General features: G+C 39.7%; 1 protein-coding gene across 9 annotated transcripts in view; it reads right to left on the bottom strand.

Annotated features, from left to right (window-relative positions):
- Nucleotides 1-20,073, bottom strand: part of GRIA3 (glutamate ionotropic receptor AMPA type subunit 3) — a 146,931-nt gene that overhangs the window by 60,455 nt on the left and 66,403 nt on the right. For 8 of the 9 annotated variants that reach the window (XR_001554693.2, XM_015860745.2, XM_015860743.2 and 5 more), the window contains one exon: nt 9,872-10,059. Coding sequence is in view for 8 of the 9 variants with exons in the window: in XM_015860745.2 (XP_015716231.1) it covers nt 9,872-10,059 (188 nt within the window). In the remaining variant the exon portion in view is untranslated. Of the gene's footprint in view, nt 1-9,871; nt 10,060-12,026; nt 12,064-20,073 lie in introns of those variants that run through there. The other variant, XM_032444497.1, reaches the window with a different exon arrangement.

The raw sequence follows: 20,073 nt of genomic DNA on the forward strand, positions 1-20,073 counted from the left end.
ATGTTTGCTGACTGAAGACTGCAGACTGTGTAGTGGAATATCCTCTTAAATAATGCATAAAAGATTACATGAGAAATTGCAGAGGCAAAACATTACAAACTGCAACATAGGTTCTGTAGGCATTATATTTCCTCCTCTTTTTTTTTTTTTCATTGTGATAATAAAGTTTTCTGTGAATTTTCTGTGTCCTGAAATAATTTTCCTAGATTCATTTTCCTTGATGTGACTTAATGACATTAACTAATTTGATGGCATAATTATTGTTAAAAGATGTGCAGTTCTGCAAAAGCATCCTACTCTGGTTTTTCTTCACTGAGATGAAGAGTTTTATGATCACTAGTAACTGACATTCATAATCACAGTTGTTTACTCCATAAGCTGAATAACATTCATTACACAAACTTTTTTTTCTGTCAGATTTTTTTTCTGTGTTTAGAAAGATGAGAACAGTGTTCTGTCTCTCAGGACTGCATCTCTCTTTGCAAGTCCCACCCTCCATACCCTAACCTTCACAACTTAAGCTACCATTCATCACTTAAAGCTATTCCACTAAGATCAAGAACAGAGACGGAGGCTTGTTACAATCATGATGAAAATTCCTTGTCACGTATGAAAATGATGCCAAGAGACCTCTGCCTCTAATGCTGCCAAGATCTTCCCAAGAGGAGCTACTTGTTCCTATTGACAGTTTCCCTGAAGAGATCTGTGTGTTGTAGAATTTCTGAACTAGTGAATTCTTTGGCTTTTTGAGTGAGATGAATAAAGCAAAAATCAAGCTATGTTATGGAAGAAGTTTAGGAGTCACATACAAGAAAAGTAAATCAATTAAATATGTTAATCTGGAGAAGTGATTTCCACACGCTGATCATTTTAGGAAGGACTCCATATTTTTTAATTGTCTGCATAGTTTTAGTATATCCTCTGATAAAGATATCACCTTCAATAATATTAAAAAATGAACTGATTTCACAGAGATTCCTGTATATTCACATGTTGGTATTTTCACAGAGTCTTCAGGTCTCACAGGAAACTAACTGGTAGGTAAACTTCTTGGTAACCATCACATGCTTTGCACTGACACACAAACACCTTTACAAAAGACATCAATGTTTCTTGGCTCAGGAAAGTTAAGCAAATGAGTGTACATGGCTGTACTACTACAGTTGTACTGTAATACTGACAACATCCATGGCTAAACTTCCACATTTCCTTCAGCCTGTGATGCTCAGCTCTTATCCTAACAAATGATGGACCCATCACAATGACAACCCTCTTGCCTGTTAGGAGTTTTGGATCCTTTCATCATAGTGCAAGTCCATATCGCATGTACCAAACTGAGCACCATCAAAAGTGAATTCCACACCAGCCTCCACTACTAAGTTTCTCAACATCTGAGGTCACTTTCACAGAGACTGTTAACAACAGTAGTCATATATTTACTCAGAAGTTTCCAAACCTTCTTCTGGAATCAAATGTTTGCCCCCAGCCATCTGATGTAAAGACATACCCACAATGCTAACGAGCAGCTCTTTAGTGAGCTTCAGCACCTCATCCCTTTGACAGAGGAGGTGATATCTAATTGTGCCTTCTGCCTTTCAAAACAGTGAACCTGTGTTGGAATTTCTTAACAGTACACTCTTGCAGTCACAGACAAGCATAAGCAATGTTCAGTTCTTCTCATAACCCACAGAATAAATGATACTCCATCAGTCTTAACTTTTATCAACATGATGAGATGCACATACATTGGAGGAAGAGAGGAAGAGATCAGGTAAACTGAGGAACAGTTATCATTTAAAAATAAATATATTTTCCTTCCATATCTCCATTCATCATGCCAGGGTAAAATCCCAGTGTTTAGTTCCTAGAATTGAACAGAAGTCCTTGGAAACAGAATTCTGTTTTTATAAACTATTATTGCATGTCAGGATCACTTCAACTATTATTGGGATATAACCCAGAAGTGTCGCAGTAATTCAGACCCAGTGCTCACAGGAAAATCTTTGGGGGGGCTAGAGGGGGAAGGTTGTACTGCAGAGCACTGCACTTCAAGCAGACTGAAAAACACTGAATAGAAGCCAATCTTTTTTTTACTTTTGAGCATTTCCTTTCCTCTTTAAATGTCCTATGAAATTAAGGGAAAAGAAATCTGCAACCTTCTCTAGGAAAGACAAGGTTACTTTTTCTTTTACTTTTTACTGTAAATGGAATTCTACTGTGACTAGAATTGCATTCCATTTCTCTTTTCAATGCTTTGAAGGAGTTTGAAAGGTTTATTCTGCTTCACTATAAACAGCACTCGGCAATATTCCCCATATAACTTGGTGCATAAATCATGAACCAAAAGAGATTATGAAGAGTTAATTTATTTTTACTAGATTTAGTCTATCCGGCAGGGGAAGCCTTTTAACTCATATGAGGTAATAAAGTTGCAGGAATATTTTTCTGTTCTGATTCTTTACGTGCATTTTGCCAGTACAAAAGATACTCAGGGTGTTTTTAAGGCTCTGTGTATATTGCACATTATTTTATTCAATTCATACTCTGGAGGATTGGGTTTCCAGTAGTATATACTCCATTATTGCTACACATGCACATTCGTGGTCTCAAACAAATAATATAATATAGTAACATGAACTTTTTGAAGCCTGTGCACACTAATTTCCTCTAAAACAGCTTTGTTTTTTTTCACCTTATTGGTTGAGTACTGCGGCATGTTGGTGTTTCAGGCTTTGCTGATGATTTCTAGGGCCTGACTCTTACAAATTTACCCCAGGGTAGCCCTGGAAGCTTTAATCCATTCCATACAGAACAAAGGAATTGCACAGGTGTGAAGCCAGGATTGGAAAAAGGAATCACGTGTAAGTATTTAATTACTAGTAGGAAGCGATTTGCACTGGGTTGATACTTTGCTGTATTAGGGTTAATACAAATCCACTTGTAGTTGGCAATGAATGTATCATAGTTGTGGATCACACCTAGGGGCATCATATTTAGTCACATCCCTGTTAGGCTGTAGCTACTGGTTGCTTGTGTCAGCCTGAAAACTGCAGCATTTCAGTGTGCTATGAAGTCTGTTTGGGTACATCTTGGTGCAAGAGGAGCCCTGAGAAGCACCACTGGTTCTTTTCCCCAGATAACACTGATTTATATCACACTGAAGCCATTAATCCCGGTTTAGTCAGCTGTGAAAAAAAAAACATAAGTTCTTGCGTGCTTTTTCTTTTACTGACTTAGGACTTCTCTTGTAAATGAACTTACAAGACATCAGAACTATCACACTGCCTCTCATGATGTATAACGCCTGTTTGCACAGTGGTATTGCGCTATTACTATTCATTTTGATAGCATGTTTCCTTCCTCTCCCTGCAGTTGGTTCATCTGGATTGTTGCCAAGATGGTTGCCTTGGAAACTAATTAAGTAAAGCCTTTGGTTAGAAGCAGAGTTTCAAGCATTAAACTATTTGAGAGACAGATGCAGAAATTAAGGTAATGTCTGTGAAGATGAAAGGGTTTATCCTTTATATGGAGAAGAAAGAACTACATTAAATGCTAGAACTGAAATAAGGCAATTTCTATACAACGCTGATTTTAAAAACCTGGAAAAGACGTGTGACCAGGAATTTTAAAATCAGACACTGGCTAAAAAGAGGTGGAAGAAGATTCTCAGAGCTGTGAGGGATGGGGAGATGGACAGATACAGCAGGAGAAAAATCTGAGCAGATCACACGTTGAGTGAGTTGCAACCAGCAGTCCCTTCTATCCCAAATATTCTCTACCTTTAAAAGATTTCTTCTGAATCTTGGTTTTAAAAAGTACTAGCAAAGCTAATGAAAGACCGGATCCTGTCCCCATGGTCCAAGTACTGCATGGGAAGCATCCACGTGTACATTTGCTTTCAAAGAACATCAAATGTGGCAATGGGAGGGCTATCACAAAACAGTCCTCAGGCTTGACCTTTCTGCTGAGACTGCCAGCAAGGGTAACAATTAATGCCAGTGCAGGAGCAGCTTGCATGATGTGGACATGGGTTAAGTAATGAGTGGGATGTTCAGGGCTTTGCGAGGGCAAACGCAAATGCACAAATGCTGTGTGCTGAAGCTGCAGAATAAGGCAAACTGTGCCTTCACAGCTACCTATTAGCTGAAATTCAAAGCAAAGGCTGTCTCTCTATGAGTATCACGGTATCAATTTAAATATTGTCTCCAGGATAATGTTCAGGATAATGATTGACTCTATACCCGCAGCAGTGTAACTGAGAGAGGATTCTGAATCACTGTACATTTAATGGCAATGCAGAGGTTGCCATATAAATATCTCTGTAACTGCATAACAGCATACTGCAGATGTTGTGGTAAAGATATGAAAAGACCAAAAGCAGATGCACGTACGTGCACTGGTGTGTGCATTTATATCTCATGAATTATCACAAACATAAAATGAGTAATTGCTACTATCTCAGGGAAATAAAAACTCTAACGGTGACTTCAGGTTCATACGTATCTGGCATAAGAAATCAGGTTTGCTTGGCAGAGGTCCTCTCCATACAGCAGCACGTACGTTTATGGCAGGACATTTCACATTAATTTTTATTATTACTGATCAGATACGTTTAAAACTGTTCTTTAATGCTTTTTGAGCGTTTTGGAAAATTGTGTGCCATTGCCTCAGTCTGTGGGATGACTAATACTCAAACTGTCAAATTCCTGTCATTTGGAATCTGCCTTGCCTTGTGAAGTCTGGGTGAAGGCTTTGGAGAGCCATTCCTATTTACAAACTAGAAATTCTATCCCCAGGTCTGTATGCAACGTGCCACATGTGGGGCAGATTAACCTGAGATGCTGCTTCTCTCTGCTTTAGCAATCCATCTCTAGCTCATTACTAGTTTTATAGCTGAGAGCAGTATGCCCTATGGGCAGATATAGCTGTCATTTCTGACGTATGCCCATTTTTTACTTACCCTTTGCTAGCTACAGTCCTGAAGGTAACTGACTCAAGTAGTTCCCCTTTCCTCCTCACAAGCCTGAACAAACCTGAAACTCTCTGGATGTGAGGGGAAAGAAGTGACCTGTCATTCTACTATAGATCCCGGTTTCAACAATACTCGTGGGCATCTAATGAAGGAATGCCCTAAATATTAAGTTTCTAGTTCACTGGAAATATAAAAATGAACTGTACCACTTTCTGAGTGACATTACACAACACATACTTACTGGATGCTCTCTCCTTCAAGTGTCCCATTGTGTTTATAGGCAGTTATTGTTGCTGTTTTTGATGACTATTGGTGCAACCTAATGCTGTGTTTTTGCACTTATTTTTCTGACAAATGGCAAAGCTGATTAGCAGCAGGTCCAGTTCTCTGTGATCTGAGCAGCTATGCAGAGGGAAAAAAGACTTGGAGATAGTCTTCTTAATCCCAAACTTTCATACTCAAATGTCAAGTCACAGTCAGTGCCAGCGCAGGACAGAGTTCAGTCAATCAGATTACCCTTCTTAATCCTACGGATGCTTTACTTCAAGTCATCTTTGACAGTTTCACTATCATCGTAAAATTTTGGGGACTGCATTCTCGGCTATAATATTACTTCTACTTTGTGAGATGCCTCCACTCTGTAAAGCGATTACCTTGGAACCTAACCTATCTGGCTATGTTTGGAGATAGCACCCTTTTGATAAAAGCATACGGTCTCTGAAATAATTGGGTCTTTTGTAAAGTTTTACCATTTTGATCCCAAATGGAGTTTCTTCCACCTTATTTTCCCTCAGGAGCTTTACTTCTAAATGGACACAAAGCCAGTCTAGTCTGAAATACAGTCTGTTATCTTGGGAATAAGAGAAACATATTTCTTAACTCAAAAACATGCCTCAAAATACACGGTTGAATAAACCTGAAGCTTACTGTTAGTTCTCAGAAGAAAATGTTCAGTTTATGAGAACAAAATTTTATATCTATCTGTGAAGGAATATGGGAATATTTTAGCATCGAGGGAAAAGAAGTGTGGGGAGCTTATGATTTTTGCATGACATTAAGTGTTGCTATCCGTATGCTTGAGAGGCCACTAGAAGATTAAATTGGATATAGTTTTGTCATGCAAGAAGTGATACAGATCTACATGGTTACAGAACCACAGAGCAAATGAAGACACAGGTGGTAGCCAGGAGGGTGACTGTTGATGCTGTTAGTCCACAGGTAAGGAGACAGAACTAGAGGTGATCTGGGCACAATATGCACCTTTAGGACACAATACAGAGCCACAAAAGGATTCTCTGGGATGGTAAATGAGACCAGATGCACTACAAAGGAAAACCTTGCACAAAATAGGCTACTCAGAAAGAGCATAATCTGAAGTGCCCTCTTTCTCTTCCTTTGCATTCATGCATCAGGAGAAAACTTTCATGGTTACCAGGAGAGAAATACCTCATATGGCAGTCATCAGAACTTAACTTACTTAGAAACATTTGGACATACAGATGTGTCAGACATTAAAGGCACATGGAATATTGAAGGTCACTGTCTCACATATCTGCATGTCACTGGAGGAAAGTACAGAATATTCCAGTAGGACCTGAAGTCTCTGAAGAAAATCCTCAGGTAGGTAATTGGCTTTAGGTAAGCCTACACTTTTGGAAGAGAAGTGCGTCCTAGTTTGAACTGGTTGAAAACAACATCAAAGGAAGAGAAGTGCACACACTGACCAGCCTGACTCTTCAGGTCACTCTTTAATCTGAGCACTAACACAAAGCCACAATATGTGGTTTCTGGAGCAAAGAATTGACAGGCTTGCTGAACAGCCTGGTCAGGTACCCAAAAGTCTGACAGCAAACTCAGAACGTGCATAGATTGTTTAGCAGTTTGTGGTCCATTTATTTCTGCTACGATTTGTGTTCTTAAATAAGACCTATTTCCAGTTCTCAAATCTAGGTTTTCTGACAAGTGCTGTCCTTGGCAGAATAAAATGGCAGTCACCGCACCACCATGGTGACTGCAGACAGCAGTCTAGGCAGGCACTGCTCCAGCATGAGGGTGGGGGGGAGAGTGAAGCCTGATGAATCCAGAGAGAGAAGGATGGAAAGGGGACTGGTACTCAGGCAGCCTATGGCAATAGCAGTGGGAAGTCTGTCCTTCAGAGCTGTGCCATCACAGGCAGGGAGCCTTTATGGCCTTCCCTTTCCCTCTTGCTGGATATACCTGGAGCAATGTAGTCAGCATGGAGGTATTACTGCCTTGTAGCTAAGCAGCCCCTCTAGACTCTACGTATAGCACTAATTTGACTTTCTAAACTGCAATCAAACACAGATTTGAAATATGCAAATCCAGAATCATCTTTCCCCTCAATGGTATGCTATCAGCAAACACAGTTGTCTATAACGAAGACAACTCACCATTCCCTTGAGGAAACTGGATGGCTGGATTTAATACCGCACATATTTGTGAATTTTTTTAGCTACCTTATGAGAAGATAACAAGGAAAGCAGATGAGATGGAAAGAAATGCCTAAAACCAATAGTTATTCAGCTGACAATCTGGGGACCTGCATTACTGACTTTCCCTGCAGAAACTTAATCGTTGCTCTTGAATTCCAGATTAAAAAACAAACACAAACTCTGGAAAATGTTGCCAGAAGATATTTTTAGCATATGAGGCACCAGCTTGAGATATGCCTGGACAACTTTTTGTCAAGTGAACGGTCCTGCTGAAATAAATGGGAAAATACTCCTATGCAAGTGTTGCACAACTGGAATCCACTTGTTGGACTCCTAATGTGTCAGGATTAGTAGCAGAGTATTTATCTCAGAAACATTTGGTTTGCCTTACAATTTCTTGTTTTCTAAACAAAAATTTGTAAATCCATTTTTGATACTGTAAATTCAAACAATTTTGCTCATGAGTACATTTAATAAAATTAAGGGAAAATCATATTACATCCATAGGACAACATATGTGACATAGTGCTTGTATGTGAAAATGTTGTTTGGTTGCAAAGCAATGGCCTAACTGCATTCAACTGCCTGGCTAAAGCTGATTGAGTTACAGAATCCAACTGGAAGGAAATTTTAAGATCTTTTAGAAATATTTCAGATTATTTTGGATAAAGATTGCATGAAGAGTAAATTCAAAAGATGGACAGTGAGCATAAAAACAGAGAAAAGCCTCATTTTACAGCACAGGGATGGCCTACGTGCAAACTAAAGACAAGAGAAAGGCTATAACTAATCCAGAGTGTGAGCAAACTAACGTAGAGTTCACCTGGCAGCCCCAGTATACAGATGCTAATGACATGAATAAAAAGTGGAATCAAACATTCAGTAAAATTATGAGTTCTTTGTCTTTCAGCTTCGAATGGCTGCAGAAGAAATGCTTGCAAGTTGTTCTGCTAGGTTGTTTGCTTGGTATATAACTTTCATGCTTGGCTTTGAAACGGTTTGAATATTTTTCTCTCACTTGCACATTATAATAAAAAGAGTGAATAAAATGTAAATGGACTTAGAAAGATCAAACAAAAAGCCTATTCTCCAGCTGAGAGTGGGCCCAAAGTGTTATTAATCTTGGCTTCAGAGTTCTCCTGCATCACTGTCAGTAGATTGGGCTGTAGTCTTATGCAAGAACATAAGCAAAAGAAAGAAAATAAAAGTTTCTTGCAGTGTACAAACTTCCCCTAAGAGAATATTCACCATATTGTCTAAAAAATTACAGTGTAGAATGCAATGATACATATTAGCATTACAATCATTTAGCAGTAGAGTTATGTATCAGCATGGCCTTGTGCTACCTTCTTGAGACAAAGCTCCCTTTTCTGCCTGTTGCTGTCTATCACCAGCATCTCCAGGACCTGTGGCAGTGATTCAGCCTCCACACACCAGCCCTCTGCTGTACCTCAGGGCTGGACTGAAATGGAATATGCTGGGAAGAAATTCATTGAATATATCTTTTGCATTTTCTAGGATCTGTTTACAGCAGTGAGGTCAACTTGCTACTAGTTTACAAGGCAACATCTCTAAAAGAATGCTAATGCTTCATGAAATTTAAATGATACTTTTGATCTATTCTGTATCATAAATCCCCACTCAAATTTATGAGGTGGTCATAATCAGACGGTTTTTCAGTCTTAACACAAACAAATTTCCACACACCAGTGACAAATAGCTACATAGATTATTAGGTTCTGTACTAGCCCTGGCTTTGCAGCAAGCCCAGGCAGAGGGGCCCTCTCTGTTTCTGCTTCCCATGATGTATATCTGTTTGATACCTCTTCAAGCATGTTGTGCAGAGAGGGATGTAGGCATTTTGGACTGCAACCTGGTATCACTGTGGGTGTAGGCATTCCTATGGGGTAAGGCAAGCAACGAGAAGGCTGGGCAATAAGCAAACTAGTGACTCAAAACTGGGCCCTCATCAGAAAAGGTGAATTCTATGACCTGCAATTTAGGCTTGTCAACAGCATCAGCTGTGCAGAGGGAAGGGATTAATGTCCCCAGAAGCACTAATGAACAGTTTGGATTACCAGTTGAACTTTTCTTTAGCAATATTTGCATTTGAGAATTGTTTAACTGGCCTTTTATTTCCTATCTCATGTTCCACTTCACAATCCACACCCCTGCCTGGAACTCCCTACAAGAAGCCCTAACAATAGTAATGCTGCTCTGGTAGATGTGGCTCAGGATCTTAATCTACTTAAAAATAATACATTGTTAACATTTGGAAAAAATATCACAGAGACATTTCCTGGTAGTTTACATGTAAGTACCATCACCAGCTGTGGACATCAGTGAGGAATTTTGACTACCAGGTAACTGGTTGGTCACTGGGACTCAAATGCTGACAAAATGTATCATTGAGAAACCACAATTCCTGAAAATTTCAAAAACATACCTGTTCCAAAATGGTGTTTATTCTGTCTACTTCACAGTCAATTAAGTATCTTTTCTCTTGTCGCCTGTCCATTTCCTCTATAATTCTTCTGAATTCTTGAACATCCTTTATGCTTCCTACAGATCTGGCTGTCACCTGCCAGTTGTTTTGAACTGCTGCTTCCATAATTGCCTGGAGAATGGAAAATCCTGTAGCAGAAAAGATAATGCAGCCATTTAAAATCAGAACAGAAGTAAAAACTATTTCAGATGTTTGATAAAGGGTTTGCAAAAAATATATCATCTAAAGGGACACAGACTAGCTAATAACCTGGAATTGCTTCATTACTTGAGAAAGCAACAGCGTAAGGACCAGTTTCTTATTTCTGCTATGCTACTGCCAAAGTCAGTGACTTCAGCAGAACTGTTTGGCGGTATATGACTGTAAGGCGCATCAGAATCTGTCCAATATATCATATTATGACCCTCTCAGGGATGTTTATAGTCACGCTGGGGCTGATGCCAGCTGAGAATAGGAGCCTGCAGCCATTACTTGGGCAAAAGTCCATCAGTTTGAAGAGCCGGACAGGAGGAGTAATTTGCCTGTGCAGACTGCAGCAATGGGTCATTAACTGGCAAAGGTCCAAGCACTGCACAAGAATGCCAATTAAGGCATTGTACCAGCTACTGGAGCCCTGAACCATGAGAGAATATTTTACTGACATTCACTTTGACTCCAAAAAATGTTTTTTAAATACAGAGCGTAGCAGCACTAGCTACAATTTCAGTGCTTCTGTTGAGATAATACCAACTCATTCAGAAGCTGAAACAGCCGAGAGAAGCAGCACAGACCAACCAAAGACTGCACTGTGGGATGTTACACAAGCAAACAACATTCCATTTTGTGGGAACAGCTGTGCCTGGGCTGCAGGAAGAACTCAAGTCCCCAAGTGAGAGACGGTGCGACCAGGTATGGCAACTTCAAGTCATGCTATGTAGGGGAGTCAATGGACACAGATTTGCATCCCTTTATTTTTGTATGTAGCTGAGAATTTGGTGAATTGCCTGTTTTGACTCAGGAAATTCAAATTTTTGCATTGTTCTGGTTCTTTCCAAACTGGGTAGATGCCAATCAAAGATAGAGCCCATCTTCAAACCCACAGAGTCATCTCCAGTATGGATTCTTTGTATAGAAACATCCACATGAGCTACACTTCTGCCCAGATAATTTATAGGCAGAATTTTCTGTCTAATCATTTGGTCACGCTGTGGATTTCTTATCCACATCCAGGACTGAGAAGCTCAAAATGTCTTCACACCCACAAACACCTACATAAGCATACATGCTCAACAGATCAGTTCACCATGCTCGGTGATAACCCATCCCCTGTGCTCCTGAAACTGAAAAGACTTTGAATTACAGAGAAGCAAAATATTCAGTGTTTCATGCTGTACCAGTAGCTATCTGTCATTGCAGGGCTATGCTGATAACAAACAACTTGTGCCGGAGTCTGATTTTCTTTAGCCTGCTGTAAATCTACAGCAGCTGTCTGAAGGCAGGATTTGCACCATAGCGTCATTACAGATACAAAGAAGGGAAGGGTGATTTTCTAGACTGCAGTTAGATTATTATAATTCACCATGCGACTTCCTTAAGTCTCACACAAATGCCCTTACTCTCCCAATGAAGCCTTCTCAATTCTTTACACTTTTCCTTGTATGAATGTGCATTATTATTCCATGATAGGTGGTGACAATTAATATGTACACTGGTTGGGAATTCTTTCTGGCATCTGCTTTCCCCTGAGAATATTGAAACGAAGGCATTTACATATGTATAGTACAATGAACTCAGTCTTCCTTAACATCATATTTTACAGAAATGGCTGTGATATCTGTGACAGCATTATGATTCCATTACATGTAGGAGGAAGATCTAGGCCTAAGATACTTGCTTGGCTACAAATTAGGAATTCTGATGTGAGAGCACAAATAGCACTAATGGGGACTTACAAATACTTTTAGTATAAAGATATGCTTTTTAAAAAAGTGATTCTGGAAAGCAATGAATATTTATAACTTTGTTTCATCATTCATATGACATGCAAGTACGAGTCTTGAGGCTTCTTTAAACATCAGAATACAAATCATAAGTATTTTTTTTTCCACTCACTTACCCCTTCTGTGACAACTCCCTGGAGCCCTTTATCAGCCTTACATTTCAGAAACCCCGCTCAGCACTCCTGCTTGCAGGAAGGCAGTGCAGGTGCTCCTTCTTCACAAGCACGTGTTCCCCAACCTCTGGTACCCACCACGCTGATTGCCTTCAGCACCACTTACTACATTTTACATTGCTCCCCATTATGTGTTATTTCTATAAATGACATGTCCAGGCTCCAGCTGTACTTTACCATTAAAAGTGCTGTTATATAAGCAGAGAGATTGTGTAAACAAAAGGATCATTTTATCTTCAAATGTGTACTTTTCTTGCTCCTTAACAAAGCAATGCAAGCTGTGGTTGTTCAGGGGTACGCCTGGGTAATGAATGAACAAATCTTGCTCCCTGTTTTGTGTACATTAGTGACCAGTCCTGCACACTAAACCTTCCCATCTCCTGCCCTCCAGCCAGTGCACTGTGGGGATGCTGTACAAAGGATGCTCATTCCTACACCCCCAGTGGTGTGGATCATTCAGGAGTGCCTCTCAACCCAGCTGCCAGCAGGAAGCCAGCCAGCTACCCAGCTATCTCTGCTTTGTAGCTTTCCATGGTTTGCATCATTGCTACCCAGAAAGGCTAAAGTACTGGCAATCCATAACAAATATGTGAAGATGCAGTGCAGAAAGGGTTTTCATTAGTATTATTACTGGTCTATGCTGCTTCAAAATTTAGAGCAAATATGTATATATTTTTAAGGCAAGAAAAAATCACTTTCTTCTCTGAGATGACAGCAACAAGGCCATCTCTAAGAGGCACACAACAACACCATGACTGAAATTCACCGGTTGCTCATTCTATAGTTATCAGTATAAACACTTAAAACAGCCCCAAATCTGATCTTTTAAATACTTTTTTCCTTAGTCAGACTGTGGCTGTGAAGGAAGCAGGAAGGAGAATGCATCTTTCTGGAAATGCTGCTGTTGGAAGTGTATCCTTCTGATGAAGGGGACAGACTTTTAAGCAGGGTCTGTGGTGAAATAACATGAAATGGCTTCAAGTTAGAAAGAGTAGATTTATGTTGGATATAAGGAAAAAGTCTTCTACAGTGAGGGTGTGAGGCAATGGAACAGGCTGCCCAAAGAGATGGTGGGTGCCTCATCCTGGAGACATTGAGGCTGGATCAGGCTCTGAGCATGTGATGGAGCTGTAGGTGTCCCTGGTCACCGCAGGGGAGTTGGACTAGACCTTTAAAAGTCCCTTCCAACTCTAAGGATTCTATGCCAGCTTTTCTGACAACACCATGTCCCTTTGCTGCACTATGACAGTAACATATTGGCATTACTAATACACAGGTAAGTCTGGCCACATGATGACAACACCCATACTTAGCAGGTCATACAGCAGTCGTGTTATGCTTTCGGTGCTTCTGCCCATGACCCAGGGCGGGGCTGCACTTCTGACTGCTGAATGCAACCACACAAGTTAGTCTGACCTGTACATACTAAAAGCACCAGTCCTGGACTTAATATTCAAGTGCAGTGTAGTCCAACTTATTCTTGAATTATTAATGATTTAAAAAAGCTAACCCTCACCTAAACTGTCAGCAAAATGACTGGGCTTGAAGAAACTATAGCAATAAAACTCAAATAAAACAAGTGCCCAGTTTACTACTCAGTGAGCTGAAGCAAGTACCCTGATTTTTGCTGACTAAGGCTTGCAAAGAGGGAAAATATTCAATACAGTTTTTCCTAATAGCATGGAAAATAGAATTTGTTGCAATGCTGTATCTCTGCTTTAAACCATCCAGACCACATTACATTCTGGGCAGCCCTCACTGCAGCCAGACTGAGACATACATACACTCTGTATCTTCACAGGAAGAGGTGATGGTGTCTGTCTTTCATATAGTTATTTTGATACAAGGATGTCTGACCCTATCAGCAGAGGTGAAAAGGACATTTAACTCTTTTTCATCTGTTCATGAAGCTCACAAAACATTTCCCACATCCCATAAGCAAAATTCATCCATGCAGTTTGCTCAGACAGATGAAATTCTACATAATTCATCACTGAACTTATTTAGACAACAGCAGTTGTTAATATGCCATGAGTAAGTGACCTCACTGGAACGTTTGTAACATCACATAAGAGCCCTCACAGAAGTACTAAGAAAAAATTACAGTGATGTAATTAACTCCTCTTCTGAATGTTCCAGGTAAGATCTTGGATCTTAAGCTCCTATTAGAAATGGAAGATTATTTACTTACAGTCCCTCTTTCTTTTTCCCTTGATGAGTATGGAAGATCTTTAAGGAGTACATTTTCCTGGAAAGCAGAACATTTTTTTGCCTGGTGAACATCATGAATATCAGCTTCGATCCAAATACTCATTTTCAACCTGTGACATGATCCAAAAAACTAAGATTCTGGCTTACACGCAAACTTCAGGGATTTAACGACATGCTCACATTTGACCAGGCCAGGAAGGAGGCCATCAAGGCTAGTGTTTTCTAAAGCCAAACACAAGTCCTATGACACCAACTTACTTTTTGAGTGTACCAGCGGTCTGTAAGTTGAGATACACACAGATGCTCTGTGTGTTTGGAGGTGAGCATAGCACTAGTATAAGGCAAATTGATAGACACAATACATGTGATTAAAAACCAGCTACCCAACTCAAATCCTGCCTTATCATTCCAAGTCCAAGCATATTAGTTTGGTAAGCACCTTCTGCACAGCCTGTGCTCAATGATATTAAAGTAGGGGAAGATGTAATGAATGAGCTGATAAATTAACCATCAGAAAGAGATGCAGCAACTGACCATTACTGAGTTCTCTCTCAGCCTAAAACATTTAAGTTCAAACTATTAAATAAATGTTGAATAACCACATTCCATCTGTTTTTGACCTATTTCTACCAGGCAACCAACACACAAAGTGCTATGCTCCACTGTTCTGCTAGCAGACAATTTCCTAGACCAAGCAGCAAACGCATTCTAGTGTTAGTTGTTTCTTCTATTTGGATTCAGTAAACCTCTGGTCTCCCCTGTACACACGTTACATTACTGCAACCTGTCACCCATAAACACAGAAATCTACACAACCAGACACAACGGCTTGGTTGTGTGTAAGTGAACTTGCTTGGCTCTAAACAAGAATTTACAGGAGCCATCTGGTCTGCATTTGTTCAGCATGGGATATAGCTAAACATGCAGGAATTCAGATCAGCTGAATGCAAGTAAAAGCCTTATTTTTTTTATTTTTTTTTAAGTGCTTCTTTCAGAATTCTTTTCACCTTGATCTGCTCTTCTACAACATTCTTGCATCTAATTCATCTCACATTTTACTCAGGTTTTAGGTCAATGCAACTCAGTGATTCTGAATACAGCTGTGCCAGTGTAAAATGAGAGTAATGTAGTAAGGGAGCAAAGAGTACAATAACCAAGGGCAGACATAAAGACACCATAAGCAATGCTGTCACTTCAGTAAGGGGACTTTTACATATGACTTTCACAATAATGTTGACAGGTCTCCTAGCATATGACAGATAGGTATACCTCAACATAATAATATGATCTGAAGTTTACTGAAACAGCTGTGTCTTGTTTTTAGCTTTGGCATTCTTTATTTAAATATTTTCAAGTGAATAACTGTATTTGAGCTGTTACAGTCTTCTGGATGCAAATGGGTAACAAAACAGATGAGATGGAGGCACTTAAAAACCAAAGCATTCTGCTTGGGGAAATATAACAGGTAAACAATTGTGCAGAGAAGGCAGAAGAACTAGCACAGAATACAAAACAACGCAATAATATATTCAGAGAAGTGACAGAAGGTGAAGAGCACTGTGTTGTCCAGTGGGCAGGGGCTGCAGGGTATCATCTCCGTATTTATTACAAAAAATTTCTTGATACTGATGCTGTCAGAAAGCTGACAGAGGTAGCAGCGGGGGCATCCACCACCAGAGGATGCTGAGGTCTTGGAGACATGGGCCTAAGGGTTATGGAAGAAAGACCTAAAAGGAAAACATTTTATTTACACACAAGCAATAGAACCTTGAAGCTACATAAACATCGAAAATAAACTTCCAAGTCTTCAGATCCAAATGCAAATAATTAAACGGCTTAAGTACAGGGTGATCTCATCTGCCAAGTTCTACACTGAGTCAACGGCTTTGTCTCTCACCAGCAGAGACCTGAAAGCCTGAAATTACAAAGCAAGCACAATATTGTCATAAACACAGTGGGATCCAAAACCTGGAGCTGAACTCCAGTGATATTCCTTCCTAGTGCCTATTTCCTGAGTGCTCTCCAGCAAGGACGTGCCCCAAGAAACATCAGCAAACTCAGAAAACATCATTTACTGAGTACAGTCCTGCATCCCACTGCACTGTCAGGAAACCAACAACCTAGCCTGTCAGATACTACCAAGTTGACCAAAATGAGGCCCTAAGTCTGCCCTAAACTTCAGGCACACTTAGACAACAGCCTGTAATATAGTAACGCGGTGGAAAACACAGCAATGTTAGCAGGACAGCAAAGCCCTAGGCTGCAGCACACGAGGCTATGCCTAAATAAAGCAACACAGAAGCAAAAGAAAAAATGCTCAACCTTGGAATACTGCAGGTAGGTAGGGATCTCCATCAAGATACCCTTGCCTCCACTGAAAACCCTTAAATGAGGTCTGGGAAGGGGTGGATCCTGGCTCCACCCTTCTGTACCTTCTCAGGTACATTGCATGCACCTGAGCCCCCCCAAGCTGGCCCTACCTTTTCACCAGGTGCTCAATCATTGGTTCAAGCCACAACTTAGCATTTCCACTACACGCTCCCTTTGGTTCTCTTTCTAGTTCATGAGAGAGATAACATGGAACAATGTTTTCTTCCATGTTTGTGAGAGACATAGAAAACAATGAAAGGTAACACAAACATGAAATTGTGTAAGGGATTATTTTGTAGGAATCACTGATGACTCGTACCTGCAATTGAGAAGCTAAAAGAGAACAAAAATCCCAATGTGTTGACTAGCACTCAACTGATGAGGCTAATTACTGCATGTTAAAAATACATACCTAATTGTGTTTACATATTTATCACAGCAAAAAGACTCTAATTAGGAGTCACAGAGTTGCAATTACCAGGCTGGAGAAGAAAACCCAACATGTCTTCAAGACAACTGAAAAACATTCTATGTGAAGCCAGTTCTCAAAGGGAAAGCTTACAGAAGCCAAAACTGGAGCATGTGCAGATGTTGCAAGACAATGATGAATTCAACTCATCTTTTGGTGACACAATGATCTTTGAAAGGATATACTCAGCTTATTTTATGACTTGGAGAAGAAAAAGGAATGGAAAGCCACAAAGATGTAACAGTGGGATTCTAAGCACCTTGCTCAAGGCTTGCTGAATTGAATGGGGTGCTGTGATGAACACTGACTCTATCTAGGGAATTGTTCAACGATGCATAGTGACAATAATGCGAATATGGTACAAGAGAGGAGAGAGGTGGTGATAAGTACCCAAAAGGTTATTTAAGGGGAAGACTCACCTAGTAGAGGCCTTCAGTCTGCTAGAAAACACTGAAACAATCTCCACCAAGGAGCAATCCCAAAGAGATGCTGCCACAGTGATGGTCAGACCTTAAATGTGATCTAGAGGAGGTGGACTCAGGCTCCACCCCTTCTAGGAGCACAGCTAGATTACCCTCACCTGTGCTCCCACAGCTGACCCGACACTTGCCTCAGCTGATTAATCAGAGGTTCAGGCTGTGATTACCAATTTCTCCTACAGGAACAAAGGGCCTGGCCTGTACACAATGATAATGCTGGCCTTCTTATCAGCATGTGTTATTCCAGAAGTACACGTGGGCACAGAGGTGGGCACACAGAGCTTACACTTAACACAAAGCAGTGCACATCACATGAGATGTTTAAATATCATTCAATTTTCAGAAAAAAATCTTAAAAAATAATAACAGAATGAAGAATGAATCATCTTATACCAAACAGAGAATCAGTAATAGGGCCAAAATTCAATTTTAGGTTCTCCTAATTCATATATAGATATTTATTTCCAGCCATGACATAGTCAAATACAAACATTTAAAGATTCTTGTACTGCCAATACACCAGTGAGCACCAGTGAAATTACATAGTAAAACCATCAGTACATTATCTTAGAAACATTTAACCTGTAATCTTATTTGCTAGAGTACACTGAAAGCTACGTATCCCCTTACTGATATGGGATACTGATGGGAAGAGTTTCTTATTTTTCTGGGTGAAGCTGTACAATCTGGGTACAACTGCAAATAAACTTAAAAGGGAAATGTTTGGGGGAATTATTATCTGAGAAAGGAAATAAAAATTAATCCTTTTTTAAATATGAAAATACTTCTTTGGCCAAAAGAGAATATTAGTGCATTTATTCTGACGCATTGGAACAGGGAAACTTATCCACTTATCAACAGCAGAAAATTTTGAATATAGCTAAAACCTGACTTCATATATCATATATAAATCCCTGTATTCATTTAAAGAGCTACAATGTAATCTCAATGAATGATGCAAACTTAAAATTATTGATAACACAAGATAATTCTTTGCCATGATATGCACAGAGCTTTTAGCATGAGTATGCCAAGAGTATTGCTGATTGCTTTCTTAAAACATGTCTAGAACTGCTGAGTCTAAAAAAAATGATAAATATTATTCCTTTGAAGAAACAATCACAGGAGATTATGGTAATCAGACTATGAATTGAAATACATATTCATCACAAAAGAACAACTGAGTTCATCTCAGATAAACGTCTTAGAAAAAATTATTCTAGTTGAATTGTCTTCAAACATAGTAAAATTACTCTTTGTATCTGACCTTCAGTCAATCACGTTAGAAAAATATTTATTCCTCTCCCTAACCTTTATCTACACTTTCCGTCTTTCAAACTACCTGAGCAAACAAACCTTTTGCCTCTGAGAATTTTCATTAACAGATGCTATCAGCCTTTCAAAGTCTCTCTTCATCAACACCTCACCCTTTGGTATCCTGCATTTTAATTGCCCTTGCAGCTGGAATACATCTCTCGTCTCAACCAGTAAGTTAATTTCCTTTTATTTATTCTGAACACTAAAAAAATACAGCAATCAAAGGGTGAGTGCTGATTTTAAAAATATTCTGAAATTTAAATGAGTTTTTATGATAATATAGATGATAATTTATGGATCTATACTCACAGCACGCGTGTTTCTTTTCAGCCACTCAGTTTGTTATTTCTGCGTTTTTATTGCCCATAGCTAGCAACACAGCTTTCACACAACACCATTACCTCTATTTTTTGAGTTCAATCATTTCCCTTCATGACAACCAAGTATTTGTTAGCTACAAGGTCTCACATTAGTTTGAGATAGATCTATACTCTTCCTTGACTACTTGGCATTACTTGGCCAGGACTGGGATTGAACATTCAACGGCAGTTAGACTGCAGTGAGGCCACAGGATGACAGTGCAGAAACTCTGCAGAAGATTAACATGACAGTGAAATACAATACAAAATCTGAATCAGCATAAAACTCAGGGGGTAGAATGAGTACCTCCTGGCTCAGTGCACTGTGCCGGTAACCTAACTCCACTACCTTTTGCACCACGATATGGTGGATTCTGTGAGTCGATGAGTCCTGGTTTATCCTGCAGGATAGTGACATACATCAGGCACACTGCCTACGGAGCTGAGACTATCAATGGCCAGCCAGGAGATTCATTGGTCTTCATATGCTATTGAAAAAGGACAGCAGAGGCGAAATAATGCCTTGTTGTTAATATGCAACCTTATAATCCTATCTGACTATTACAAGTCTGCTTCATTATATCAAAAACATTAAGAATTTTACACATCAGCCACCCCTTTTCTGTTCATACCCATTATTTTTTCAGTGCAGATTTGTATTTTGCAATTCCCAAACACGGTTTGCAGTCAGTGTCCTTAGCTGGGGAAAGAAACAACAGATTTATGTATCTGCGGTCAGTTACTGAGGATGCTATACCTAACTTAGCTCATGGAGACAGCTTAGA

This window comes from Coturnix japonica, chromosome 4 (genome assembly GCF_001577835.2).
Source record: "Coturnix japonica isolate 7356 chromosome 4, Coturnix japonica 2.1, whole genome shotgun sequence".
NCBI lineage: Eukaryota > Metazoa > Chordata > Aves > Galliformes > Phasianidae > Coturnix > Coturnix japonica.